The sequence below is a fragment of the Alligator sinensis genome, unplaced genomic scaffold (assembly GCF_000455745.1).
Source record: "Alligator sinensis unplaced genomic scaffold, ASM45574v1 scaffold253_1, whole genome shotgun sequence".
Lineage (NCBI taxonomy): Eukaryota > Metazoa > Chordata > Crocodylia > Alligatoridae > Alligator > Alligator sinensis.
Window position 1 is genome coordinate 312,336 of NW_005842147.1, and position 12,590 is coordinate 324,925.

At 43.1% G+C, this 12,590-nt stretch overlaps 1 protein-coding gene across 2 annotated transcripts in view; it reads right to left on the minus strand.

The window, feature by feature from the left end:
- NEDD9 (neural precursor cell expressed, developmentally down-regulated 9) overlaps positions 1-12,590 on the minus strand; it is a 43,864-nt gene that overhangs the window by 20,820 nt on the left and 10,454 nt on the right. Inside the window, exons 2-3 of one of the 2 annotated variants that reach the window (XM_025206230.1) lie at positions 6,409-6,524; positions 1,966-2,409 (exon numbers count right to left, since the gene is read on the minus strand). In XM_025206230.1, coding sequence (XP_025062015.1) covers positions 1,966-2,403 — 438 coding nt within the window. In that variant the 5' untranslated portion in view covers positions 2,404-2,409; positions 6,409-6,524. The remainder of the gene's footprint in view (positions 1-1,965; positions 2,410-6,408; positions 6,525-12,590) is intronic. The other variant, XM_006025430.3, reaches the window with a different exon arrangement.

Here is a 12,590-nt window from a genome sequence, read left to right on the forward strand (position 1 = left end):
CACCTCCTCCCTCCAGCTAGCCGAGCCACAGCCTGACTGGGGGGCATGAAGAGGGGGCCATGTCTCTCCTTGCAGTGCCCCTGGGACTGGGGGAGCTGGTAGCCCAGCTGGGTGCACTGTGTAGGGAGGGGCCGTCTCTCCTCTGCTTGTTCCATTGGGACTGGAAGAGCGATCAGATTGTCCAAGTATGTTACGGGGGAGAGGGATCTCTCCCCTGTGCTCGCTCAGTAGGTGCCGGAAGAGCAAGCAGGCAGGAGAGACTCCCTCCAGCCTGCAGTGTGCCCAGCCAGGCTGCTCACTTCCCCAGGCCTGGAGGCACTGCAGGAAGAAACGCCATACCCTCTTCTTTCCCCCTGGTGAGGCTGTGGTGCTCAGCTGGCCGGAGGGAGGAGGTGGGGCTGAGATGAGAGGCCGTGACTGGCAGCCTGGGCGCAGGTCCGGCCTGCACTCAGGCAGGAAGAGGAGATGAGCGCTACCTGCCTGAGGCTAGAGCACAAGGGTGTATGGGATATGGGCAGAATTGCCCGAAAGTAACCCTCGCTGTGAATGTGTACATAGGTTCTACCCTAGAGTCCCGTCATCTGATAGCTCATCAGACAAGGGTGACATTTTTGTGTAGTCAGCCATGTTAAAAGCTCTCTGCAGCTGTGAACATTTGTAACAATATGGTTGTAGAGTGCTTTTGGGGGCCTCATCACGTGAAAAATGTAACTTCTGTACACACCCTATATAGTAAACATTTTCTACACCTGCATCCTAAGATGAGTTACTCATCAATTATGTCCCCTGCATATACTATTGATTGAGGCTTCTTTCAACCATTTATGAGGCTGTTTAATTATACTGCTCCAGGTTGGCCTCTCTGAATAAAGTTTTGTTAAATCTTATCCCTGGTGGGGAGACAAGTAGGGGTGTAGAAGAGGGAGAAATAATGTGGATTTTCCCATTAAAAAAGACAGCACAGCTGCTTCAGTGACAATGATATTTCCATTGTGAAGCAAGCCGATAGTTTTCAGATGGCAATTTTATCTACCTGTAGAGCCGCTATGCAAAAGGATGACTTTCTCGCAAAGAGAATAAACCAAAAAACCCACAAGCCAATCTCTTGACAGCATGACTTGAAATGATTTTACAATTCCTCTTTTCTTACTGCTTATTACCAATGAAAACAAGATTATAATACAAAACCAAGTCTTGGAAAGATTTTTCCAAAGACCTGAAATGGAAAGGCTGAATCTACAAAAAGACTCTGACTGTATTGCCAACATAAACTGTGAGATGAAAGTTTAAACCATGGCACCTTCCAGCCAGGCACTTCCTGCCTTCATCTCCCTGTCTGCTCCAGGTCAATACACATCACTGAGCCATAGTTGTAAAGAATATCATAAGTGTTAGAGGTAGAGGACTTACCGACAGCAGTACTTTTAATCTCTGCCACATCCTTTGGAGTAGAAAGAACTTTAAACTGCTCTTCTCCTACCCAGCTTTGAAAGGTAACTGCCTTGCATCATGCAGTAGGCATAAAACTGTTCTGAATGATAAATGGCATTTTGACTCAGGCTTTATATTAAAGTATACCTTCTTTTCAGCATTATCTAACTTCCTGCTCTCCAGAGTAGAGGCATTCTGCATCTATTGTCACTTTTTTTTTTTCAATTTAAACTCCTATCTCGATCTCTCCAGCAAGATTGTATGTAATTTTATTTACTTAAATAAGCTAACTAGAGGTTTGCCTAAAGAAAAATGCTTTGGACTGTCCTGAGGTCATTTCGACAGCTTCCAAGCACACACAAAGGGAGGGACTGGACGTAGCTAAACCTTCCACAGGGATGAGAGAATGTAACTCTTATTCATACCAGTGAAAATTCAGAATGTTGCACTTGCTTGTAAGTTTTTAAATCTTCAGGCTCAGTGTGTTTTCTTATTATTTAATATTCCACTGTTGTGCTGTGTAAACGCACCTACCTTGTGCATATGTGAACCATTCATGCTGCCCAAACTTCTCTGCACAGATGGTGGTACTTGGTAAATATCTTGTCCCAGTAGACCATGACCAGTAGGTATCTGGTAGATTCCTTGATTCATATAGGAAGGCGGCACCTGGTAGACTGGGTCCCGAGCTGAAGCATATGGGGCTGGAACTTGATAGACTTTTTGTTGACTGAAAGTTTGATGCGCGGATCCTGAATTGGACATGTCATGGCTAGATGGATTTTCCTGTACTGGGCCGATCAACAGTCTTACGCGGTTACCTGGAACAATGCCTTGTCGGCCATGTAAGGAGCAGAGCCACCATCCTTCCAGCCCTTCAGTGTTCTGTTCAATCACTGTCAATATGTCTCCCTTGCGGAAAGCCAATTCCTCTGCGCACTCTGGGACATTGTCATACAAGGCTCTTGCCATAAGATTCTACCAGGGAACAAGACATTGAACACAAATTAGAATTTCAACTTAGAACTTCAACAGAATTTTGTTCAGGCTGTTTCCAGCTTCCTTTGAGGGATAGGAACTAATTTTGAATATACATGTGCATGCATGCACATGTGCACACACTCATTTTTTTTGTTCATCACACAACAAGGAATTTCTTTCCTAAAAACAAAAACAAGCAGTGCTATAGAGAGCTCTCCCGAGAACACCAGCTACCTGAGAGAGAGAGAGTACCAGGACACTGATAACAAGTTTTCATGTAGTCGGTTAGCCTGAACACAAAAGGAGCCAGGAGCTGCAGAGTTAGACTCAGCTCTGCGACTTATTCCTCTTGTTAATTGGAGGATGTCACTTCACCTCCTTTTCTCAGTTTTGTTATCTGTAGAATAAAGATGACAGTACTTACCTACTATAAACAGGTGGTGTGAGAATCAGTTAGGTCAGTGGTTCTTAACCGTTTTTGTGCCATGACCCATTTGTAAACACTGATGGCCAGTCCCGACCCAGTGCCCTTCACTCCCAACCTGCTGCCCCCAGCCCTCAGTCTGTGGGGTAGGGATGGTATAGGGCATGGGGGGCCCCAAGCAGGCTGGAACTCTGCCAGCCTGCAAGGGAAAAGCCACGGTCTCCCACGCTTTTCTCCTTTAAAGGAGAATCCATGTTTAAAGTTTGTTCACAACCCTTTCATGTAGTCTTGTGACCCATGGGTTGAGAAATGCTGAGCTAGGTAATGTTTGAATAGATGACTAGGACTGTAAAGGATATAATTATAAATTAAACTGTCAGAATATAATCAAAGGAACCAGGCTTCTCTCGTGGTTCTTATCTAGATTTCCCTTTTCTTATTCTTTCTATAATCTTCCTTGACCATGAAACATTGAGTGGCACTGTCTCAGGCAGGTAAAATGTCCCCTGTATGATATCTCTCTGGTACAGGCATGCGCTCTCTGTGCAAGGAATACTTCTAACAAATGTATCATTTCATCATTATTTAAATATTGTTATTAGCAAAATATCTGAAGGCTCCAGTTAGAAATATGGCCTCAGTGTGCTAGGTGTTGTCCAATCATATGCTGTCTTGTTCCTATCCTAAATAACCAGGAGTATGTTACTTGAATGTCTGTACATGTAAGAGTTTGTCGATGCTGCAGTCACTGCCACCACCGAGACTTGTGTAGAGCTTCCTGAGCTAGCTAGCTTGTGCACGCTTAGTAATGTAGCTGTAGTAGCATAGATATCAGCATGGGTCAGTCCCCGAAGATCTTGGAGAAGTTTTTCAACCCATGCTGAACTCCATGCTACCACGGCTGAGCTGCTAAAATTATCCCAGCTTAGCTAGCTTAAAGCTAGTTCAGGTATGTCTTCTGAAAATATGCTTTCTCCGTATGCAGACCAAACATACTTCCCTCCTGTCCCTCCCTGTTTCTATATGCATGATTGTCTGGCACATTCAGTACTGAGTAATTGGCCAAACTAGGTATTCAATGAAAAGTAGGCAGGCAATATATGCTGACATTCTTGGAACCCTCACAAAGGCCTTGAACATTTCATTTCTTGGCACTGGTGATATTTCCAAATGTGTTGGCAACCACTGTTCCACGCCTGCCTGCTTCTCAATGAAGGCAGTCAACAGAAACAGTTAAAAAGTAATTGTAAGCACTTGAAAAAATATAATGGGTACTGTATCTGAAGTGCTCTAGCTAAAATATTTGGATGCAGCACACATGAAAGAAACGACACTAATCTATTGGAAGAGGGGATGTGGCTTGCTTCAGCTGGCTGGTAGATTTACCTTTGCTTCCTTTAAAGGCACAGTGTCAAATGCTTTTTACTGGAAGTGTTTTACTCCCTCCCAAGACCTTTCAAAATTCAAAACAAGATTTTTCTTCCCAGTTCAGTCTTTTCTGGTAGGCAAATGCCCTCACACTTTTCTTCCCTGTACTTTTAAGAGTGTGCTTTGTCAAATTTGCATACCAAAAGATGGATAGGCCTTTCACAACACACACAAGATTAAAGCAGGACTGGTTTAATTTTTTTTAATGGAGGAACCTGCTCTCAAAACTTAGGCTAACTCTGGCTTCATTTGTCTTTTATTGGTATTATCAGTTAACAGGAAACAGGCTTTGATCTTGCCCTGGATAGACAGAACAGTCATTTTTTAACCATGTTGCAAATTAAAAGAACTGCATTTCTTGTTTTAGTTCCTCCCTAGTATAGGTATATTCTTTTCATTTGTCAGCAGCATGCAGATATTTCAATGAAGTTACACTAGGGATGAATTTGGTCCTTGTCTTTACATCACTGTCATTTTATCCTGTAGCACAGCTAATAAAACATGTGTGTCTCATCAAACATGTTATGTCACAACCCTCTAAATCTGTTGTTTTTCTTTTAAATTAGTCCCTAAGAAGTTTAGAAGGGAAAAGGGACTCCAGCTTGTTCAGTCCAATGAATTTATCTGTTATCCACCTACATGCATTTCTTATGTACCTGTCACTGTGGTACTTAGATACCAAGTCTAGTCAGCTGTGGCTGTTGAACAGAGCACCTTTGAAGGTGGAGTTTTCCAAGTGGGGGGAAGACTGCAGAGGGGCCATCAACATTTTAATAAATAAATCAAGAGTAAATTACTAACCTAAATGTATACGTATATGTGTAAATAAAGATTAAAGGTATTGAGAGACCTTGACAATTTGGGCTTGTTCTGCATGTTTCTGTATCACAGACATTTGGACCTCTAGAAGTCCATGATACAGCAGCATGCTGAAAAAAACCTTGAGCTGTGTTGGAATTGGAGCAAATAACAATTCCCATGCAAAAACCTTTTGGTTGCTTATTATCGTGGTCCCAGTGACCTTCTCACCATCTGGTTGGCAGCACGTTAAAGTGTTCAGGATCTGCTTCAAGTGCTGCTTCACTTTTGGCTCCTTGTCAGTGTCAACTGAGGCAGGTGAGTTAACCTAACTGGCTCTCCATTATTTCATAGCAATCTTGCCAAATGCATGTGGAGATTTAGCATTTTAGAAACAGCTTTCAGCAGCCCTGTCAGTGTCAAGGACTGATACGAGGCAGATACGACTCGGAGGGGATTGTGTAGCTACAGGCAAATGGATACTATTATGTTTTTGATGCCTTTATACAATGCCTGCTTATAACTAGGAGGACTCTGAATACAATAAGCTCCTTAATTGATCCGTTGCTTCAAGAAGTACTATACACACAGAGCAAATGTTCCATATGTTGAATATTCCATATTTTCGGGGTATTGGTCATAACCATGTTGGTCTAAGGACGTAGGCAGTCGAGATTCTTGTCACATTTACCCAAACAACCTTGTCTGAATATTCTATGTGGACTTATTCTTCCCCAGCCAGTATTCTCTGTATTTTGGTGTGGGCAGGGAAAGCTAAGGTATGCTGCAAAAACAGGTGCTACATGCTGCATCCCCAGGTGCCAAGCTCGCAGACATCCTATTTCCACGCAGCAGGTGGTAGATCAGGTACAATCTGTCCAAGACTCAAGCCTATGGATCTGAAGACTGTTAAGATATTGTAAGTACCACAGCCTTTCCTTCCCTGTAGGCCTTCCTCAGGACCTCATTTACTCATTGAGCAGAAGAGGTTATTCTGGATTTCATTAGATTTACTCTTTGAGGCAAGACTTGGTCAATTTAATTGTCTGTTGAGCACTATGCTAAATAAGGCTTGAAATGTGAAGACAAAGCAATAGGTGTTCTTTGCTTTGGTCATAGCACTCAGTAGTAGAGCTGATGGGAAAGTTGTTGGGCTTATTTTAGCAAGGAGAGAATTTAAAGTCCCTTTATATTCCTAATGCAATAAGCAATAACCTATCTATAAGGGGCTAGAACCTGCAGTACCCATGCTTGATATGGCTGGTCTACCAGGAGGTAGTGGTACAGGGATTATCTGTGGGGAAAATGAGAATTGTGTTTTGAGGATTCTAAGATAGAGTACCTACATTTTGGTCGGCTGAGGAAGGCTGGTGTGTTTCATAAAATGGACCAGATTTCAGTCACTCCCTTCTTTAACCATACTACAGATCCCATCTTCCCTGTGGTTCCAGGCTGAAGGCATCTAGACCAAGAAAGAGACCTCTTCAGGCTCTAAGTTCTTAATACATTTACAAGTAGCTGTGGTCCCCCTGTAGCACACTGGCAGTGCTCTGAATCCTCCCTGTACCATGACAATGTAACAGCGCTTAACTAACAAGTGCTCCTGGCCTTTACAGTAAATTGATGGCTGTACTGTGCAGCTCTACCATACATTGTATTATTTGCATAAGGCACTAGCTATCTATTGATAATACTTTGAGACCCCAGCCAAGATAAGGGGCCCCTTGTGCTAAGGTTTGGTACAAGTGTAACAAAGATGACCCCTGCAAGCACTGCTTTCCCTAAGGTTTTTGGGGAAAAATGCAGAAGTTCTGTCTAGTCATCAACTGCTCAAATTGTGGGCACTGGAGTGGAGGAGAAGGCTATTTTCAATGGCTGTTGTCTAGAAATTCAGTTAGAACATGTGCTGTAGGAGAAGTGATTTGGTAAAGCATGCTGATGCCAGGCCATTAGGAGTCCTACTTGAAAGAATTAACACGTAAACAGATAATTTCTGTACACATGCAGATAAAACAGTCATCCCAAACAATGTACACTTTTTCATCAACTCCACTGGGCTGGCCATTGCGTGCGGATGGCTGACACTCGTCTCCCGAAGCAAGTTCTCTTCTCTCAATTTATTCAAGGTAAGAGGACCCGTGGAGGACAGAAGAAGCACTACAAAGACACCCTGAAAGCATACCTTAAGCAGGGTGGCATCAACCCTATAAATTGGAAAGTCCTGGCTGGTAACAGGTTTCAATGGCGCTGCACCATACGTCAAGCTACAGCCTGAAGAGAACCAGATGAAAAGAACAGTCTTGCTCAGGAAGCCAAGAAATGGCAGAAGAGAAAGGAAAGCACACAGCATCCTAGCCAATAGTTGTGCCCCCTCCAAGGCACCACTTGCCACATCTATGGAAAAACTTGCAGAGCACGAATTGGACTCCTCAGCCAACTTAAAACTCACCGGTAATTCTGCCCTGACATCCTCCTCGTAGCGAGGGATAGCCAATGGCATACGGAGATGCAATAATTCTTTGGTCAGGTATTTTGCCCATCACCAATGATTTCAGGATCCCTAAATTCAATACAACCTCAGATATTCTGAGTTTATGGACTTGTCATTAGCATTTTTTAAAGAGGCCTCAGGCAAGCAGCTGTGATTGCTTTAAGACACTTAATACAGTAGCACCTCAAACTGCAAACCTTGGATTTCACTATTGTAAAGACAGGGAAGACAGACCGAGAGCAAGAGCTGCCATGTGGTAAGATCAGTGAAATGTTTTATTATTTACCAAACTTTAAGTGAGGAACAAGACCATGAGACCATTTGTTCCCCCAGATGGCAATGGGCTGTTGAGCCAGGCTTTAAAGATATTTAGGCATAACTAGGTAGACAAATTCCTAGCGGCTATTGTTGAAAGTGTTGAAAGGGACTTTCTTCCTACTGAAATTAGGGAATTGGGTACCTGGAAGAATGGCTGTTTTTTCTTTGGTTTATTTTTCCTTCAGTGTGGGGAGTTGAAAGGATGCTCTGATACTTGTGATTCAAACAGAGGCATTGCTGATGGGGCTGTAGCAGCTGGAGAGAGAGAGATGGCAAGAGGCAAGGAGAGAGGGTCCATTCTCTCCATTAGAGTAAACACAGCAAGTGACATGGGTAACAAGACTGTGTGAGGTGTAAAAAGTGGAGAAGCAAACACAGAAGCAAACAGTGGGGAAAATTAAATGATAGGTTATGGGATTAAATCCAACAGGCTTTTTTTTTTTTTTTAAAGGCTCACTGATATGGTGCTGGCATTGCAGTGCAGGGCCATCAGTTCAACTCCTTGCTAAGCTATGCTCCCACAGGAATGACTGAATGAGAAAAAGCTTTAACTAGCCACGAATCTCCCACTTCTATAAGGGAAATGGTACAAAAACGTTCTAGAGCACGTACGCCTATGTACATTGACCACACGGTGATTAATTCTTCCTTTTTTCTTAGTACAATACCAAGGAAATTACCTCTGTTTGTAAGCAAAAAAGGGTGTAACTCCTCCTGCATACTAACAAACGATTTGTTTCAAACTTCAAACATCCCTTTTGCTATGTTTAGACGCTTGCAGGAAAAGGAAGAAGAAACAAAGGAGTGATGTAAGTGTCTACACACAAACCAGTGACTTTTTTAATAATTATGCACAGATTCCCCTATTTCTTGCTTTATTTTTATTTCTGTCACCCTCATTTTTGCTTCTGGGTTTTAAAGTAAATGGCTATTTGTCTGAAGAAAGCTTAAGGAATATAGTATTTGTGTCACACCATTCCTTTTATGGTGGTGTTAATGCTTTCATTCCCCTCTCTCTCCTTCTACCAAAGTGGAAAATGCAATACAGAGTGAATTTAGTCCTGAACAAAATGACTTGGGCACAAGCCATGTTGGGGGCAGGCTCAGAACACCCTGCTAGAGAGAGTTCATGCTGGATTGTGTCTGCTGACAAAAACCAGCTTCAGTCTAAGAGTTATTAGACAGTTTTGCATCCGTTCATTCTTAACGTCAGCCGCCCCTGCCCATTTTCCTCCATCACAGCCTCTGGGATAAAGGAACTATTATTGTACTGTCCATTTGAAGAAGAAAACTCCTGAAGCATTTTTGGTAACAGATGTATCTGCAATATCTGCAAGAAATATGTTGGGGTTTTTTTTGGGGGGGGGGGGAGGATGGAGGAAGGGAGGGGTGCAAGCTGCTAAAACTGAAGGTGCTGCAGAGCAAGACAGTCAGCCTCTAAGAAAGCTATTTTTACTTGCCTTCTCACATCAAGGATGGGAAGGAGAGAGTGTCAGCCCTGGTGTCTGGTGCATGTGTGTTCATGCTTGCTTGAATGACTGTGGCCCTACCCCTGAGTACCCACTTGGCAGGAGTGGGGGGAGAAAATGAATGACAGCTACCACTGCCAGCCTGGCCCATCTCAGCTGCTGTCCAGGGCACAGACCCTGGCTATTGCACCTCTGGCCTGCTTGCTGGCACATGACTGTTTTTCTGTCTACACATGCAAAGAAAAACGGGGTGGGGGTTGTAAGTCCTTCCCACTCAGACTGGGAAATTATCCTGAGTCATTAGCTGCCTCGGGGAGATGACTTCCTCAGTCCACAGCCGGGGCTGAAAGGGAGAGTCTGTGTGCAAAGGCTTAGGGTCTCAGTGTCACAAAACAATAGTTACATGCTGAAGATTACAGCACCAGCCCACTGCTCTCCTTTTCAGACTCTCTCCCCATGTGCCAGAAAAATAATAAATGCTCTCTTTCAAAACAGATCCCTTTTGTGGTAAAGTGAGACCAGCCAAGGTAATTAGAGGTTTTATTCATTGAAATGAAGGCATTTTCCATCCGTGATGGTTAATACTAACAAAGGTGAAGGGCCTCATAGCTCCATCCTGAGTCAAGCCTAATAAAGGCACATCTCCAATGGGGAGTGCCCTGCCATTCCACCGCTGTGCACCTCTGGAGGGAGGCTGTCAGTCAGGCTGAAGTATGCCAAGTTGTCTAGAGGTTATGTGATGTGGAAAAATCTTTGGTCTGCTGAAGAGAAAAGCGAGCGTATTATTTTAGTGTTCCGCTGAGCTGTCCCAGCCTTTCTGTCTCGCCTGAGGGGGAGAAGGGAGGGGGAGATGGTTACATTTCAGAGTCTACTCTGGAATATCAGAGGTTCATGCATTTTGTGCAGGTGATTGTGACCACTTGCTCAGACAGAAGGGATAACAAACTCTCTTTAATCGTAATGTGGAGGGATATGAAAATGGTGGGTTGTGAGTGTTTGTGTGAACATAACTCACCTCGCGAATATTCCTGTTGGCACCTTACACTATATTCATTGCCAGTGTTAGCAGACACAACACCCACTAACTTCAGCGGGAGTGGCAGGCGTTCAGCTGATGGGATGATCAAATCCCAGATGTTTTACATTCTCAGTTCAGATACTGAAATGGGCCATGAATAGATCCAAAAGCAGGATTCAAATTTAGGGTTCAGTCCTTTAATGTACAAGTAGCCTCAATTCTGAGAAGCCTATCTTTAGTTACAGAGTAAAAGGGATGCATTTCAAACAAATGGGAGCTATTGATATCCTGCAGTAGAGATGATGTTACTGGGTGTGAAGAGTGCTCAGCCCAGAGCTGAGCTCTTTCAGAGTTTAGTAGCAAATCTCTGGCATGGGCTGTCATTTCTGGAGGAGGGGTTAATACTCGGGGGGTGGGGGGGAAGGGAGGAGGGACACTGAATGGAGAAATATAAGGAGAGAGTTCCAAAGCAAAGATTGGAGAGAGAGCATGAAAGCATGAGTCTCTGAATAAAATACTTCATTGTTCTCCCCTGAGTGAATACATCATCAGATTACTTTTATGCCTGACACTTTCAAATGGACAAGTTAGTTTATAAAATAAATAAACACAAAAAATAAAAGCTTTTTGTTTAAATTATAATGCCTTGCAAATTTGGAGTAAAACAGTAGTTCTGTGTTTCTCTTTGTGAACAATAGAACTACAGACAGTACAGACTGGCCTGTTTTTTTGCTGGGTTGACTTTTGTTTTTGTTTTTTGTCTTACATTTCCTACAATGCATTCACAAAACCCGACCTAAAATGTAAATGAGTAAATAGCCCGCCAGATCATCCCTTTGATTCTAATGGTGTGGAGAGCATAAAAGTGGCGCATCAACCAGTGGATTGACATAAAACCTGTCAGATGTTGAAGGGAAGGCGTTCAACGTAAGTGACAATTCCTTCTTGCCACATGGTATGCCTTCTGGGTAGACTCTGTACAACTGGGACTTAAAATCAAAGTCATAATTTAGCTTGGCAAATTACAGTTAGACAAAAGGAATAGATAGAGTAATACTCTCTTGTGTAGCATCAGGGAACTGTTGATGAGAATCAACAGTACTTCTAGCAGCTCTGCGGGGGGCAGGTTCTATGTTGGTAGGCCCTCCATAAAGACAACAGAGAAAGCAGGTATAGACATTGTATAGGTGATGAAGTACAAGATGAAACAGTGCTTTCAGCCAGATAGAGTATCCTGCATCTTGATCTGTAGACATTCGGTATTTGGTAGTGCTGGAGTGACAGGTCCCTATTCACTCCACAGAAAGGTACACCTCATCCAATACCTCATCTTGAAGACCCATTGCAATCTACTTCACCAATGTCTTGTGCTTATTTTTTGGTCTCCCACCAATGCCTGCCTCTATCTCTTGTCTAAGGAAGGACACCATGTAGTACCCTGGCTTTAAAAGGACTTTCCAAAATCCCCACAAAGATCTATGTGCATTTGGTGACATCCACAGACAAAGGAGGAAAAAATAAAATGAGAAAACAATAGCCTCAAAATAAAAATGATCTAATTGCAATTAAACTACAATACACCTAAATCCAGAAGTGTGTGAAAACCCTAACCTCTTTGCTTTAGGTAGAAAAGTTCTTAGCAAAAGGAGGCTGGATGTTAGATATTTAAGGGTAGAAGGAACAGAGGAGAAAAAACAATGAGAGAGAGAAAGAAATAAATAATCCTGAAATCTGTTTTAAGTTTTGAAACTCCACTCTCAGGCATTTGTAGCATGTCTTTTTCCAGATGAATTTTACTTTACAGGAAACTTAACCCTTATCTGTGCAACTTAGGTGGGGCAGGAAGGGGAGATGCATTACAATAGAGTTGTGAGGAGAAAGATAACTGTTTCATGGGATTATTTTGATTTCATTATGATTTGGAGGGGTGGTGAGAGGGGCCTACAATACCAGAGCAGATTGTCTGATTGACTGCTCTGAAGCTGTGGATCCTGGAAGTCCTGAGAGCCTGGGCTGCCAGGTTATAAGCTTGGGAGCTGGCCCTCTCAAGGATTCCAGATTCTTGATTCCTTCAAGATGGGTCGCCCCGAAGCAGGCTGCCAAGTAGTTTTTCAATGGAAACCTGGTGGCGGGCAGATTTTGAAACATACCTGGCAGGCAGGGTTCCATCACAGCTCTATCAAAATTTGAACAATCTCTGTGAGCTGTTTTAATTTTCATGATTTGGCATTC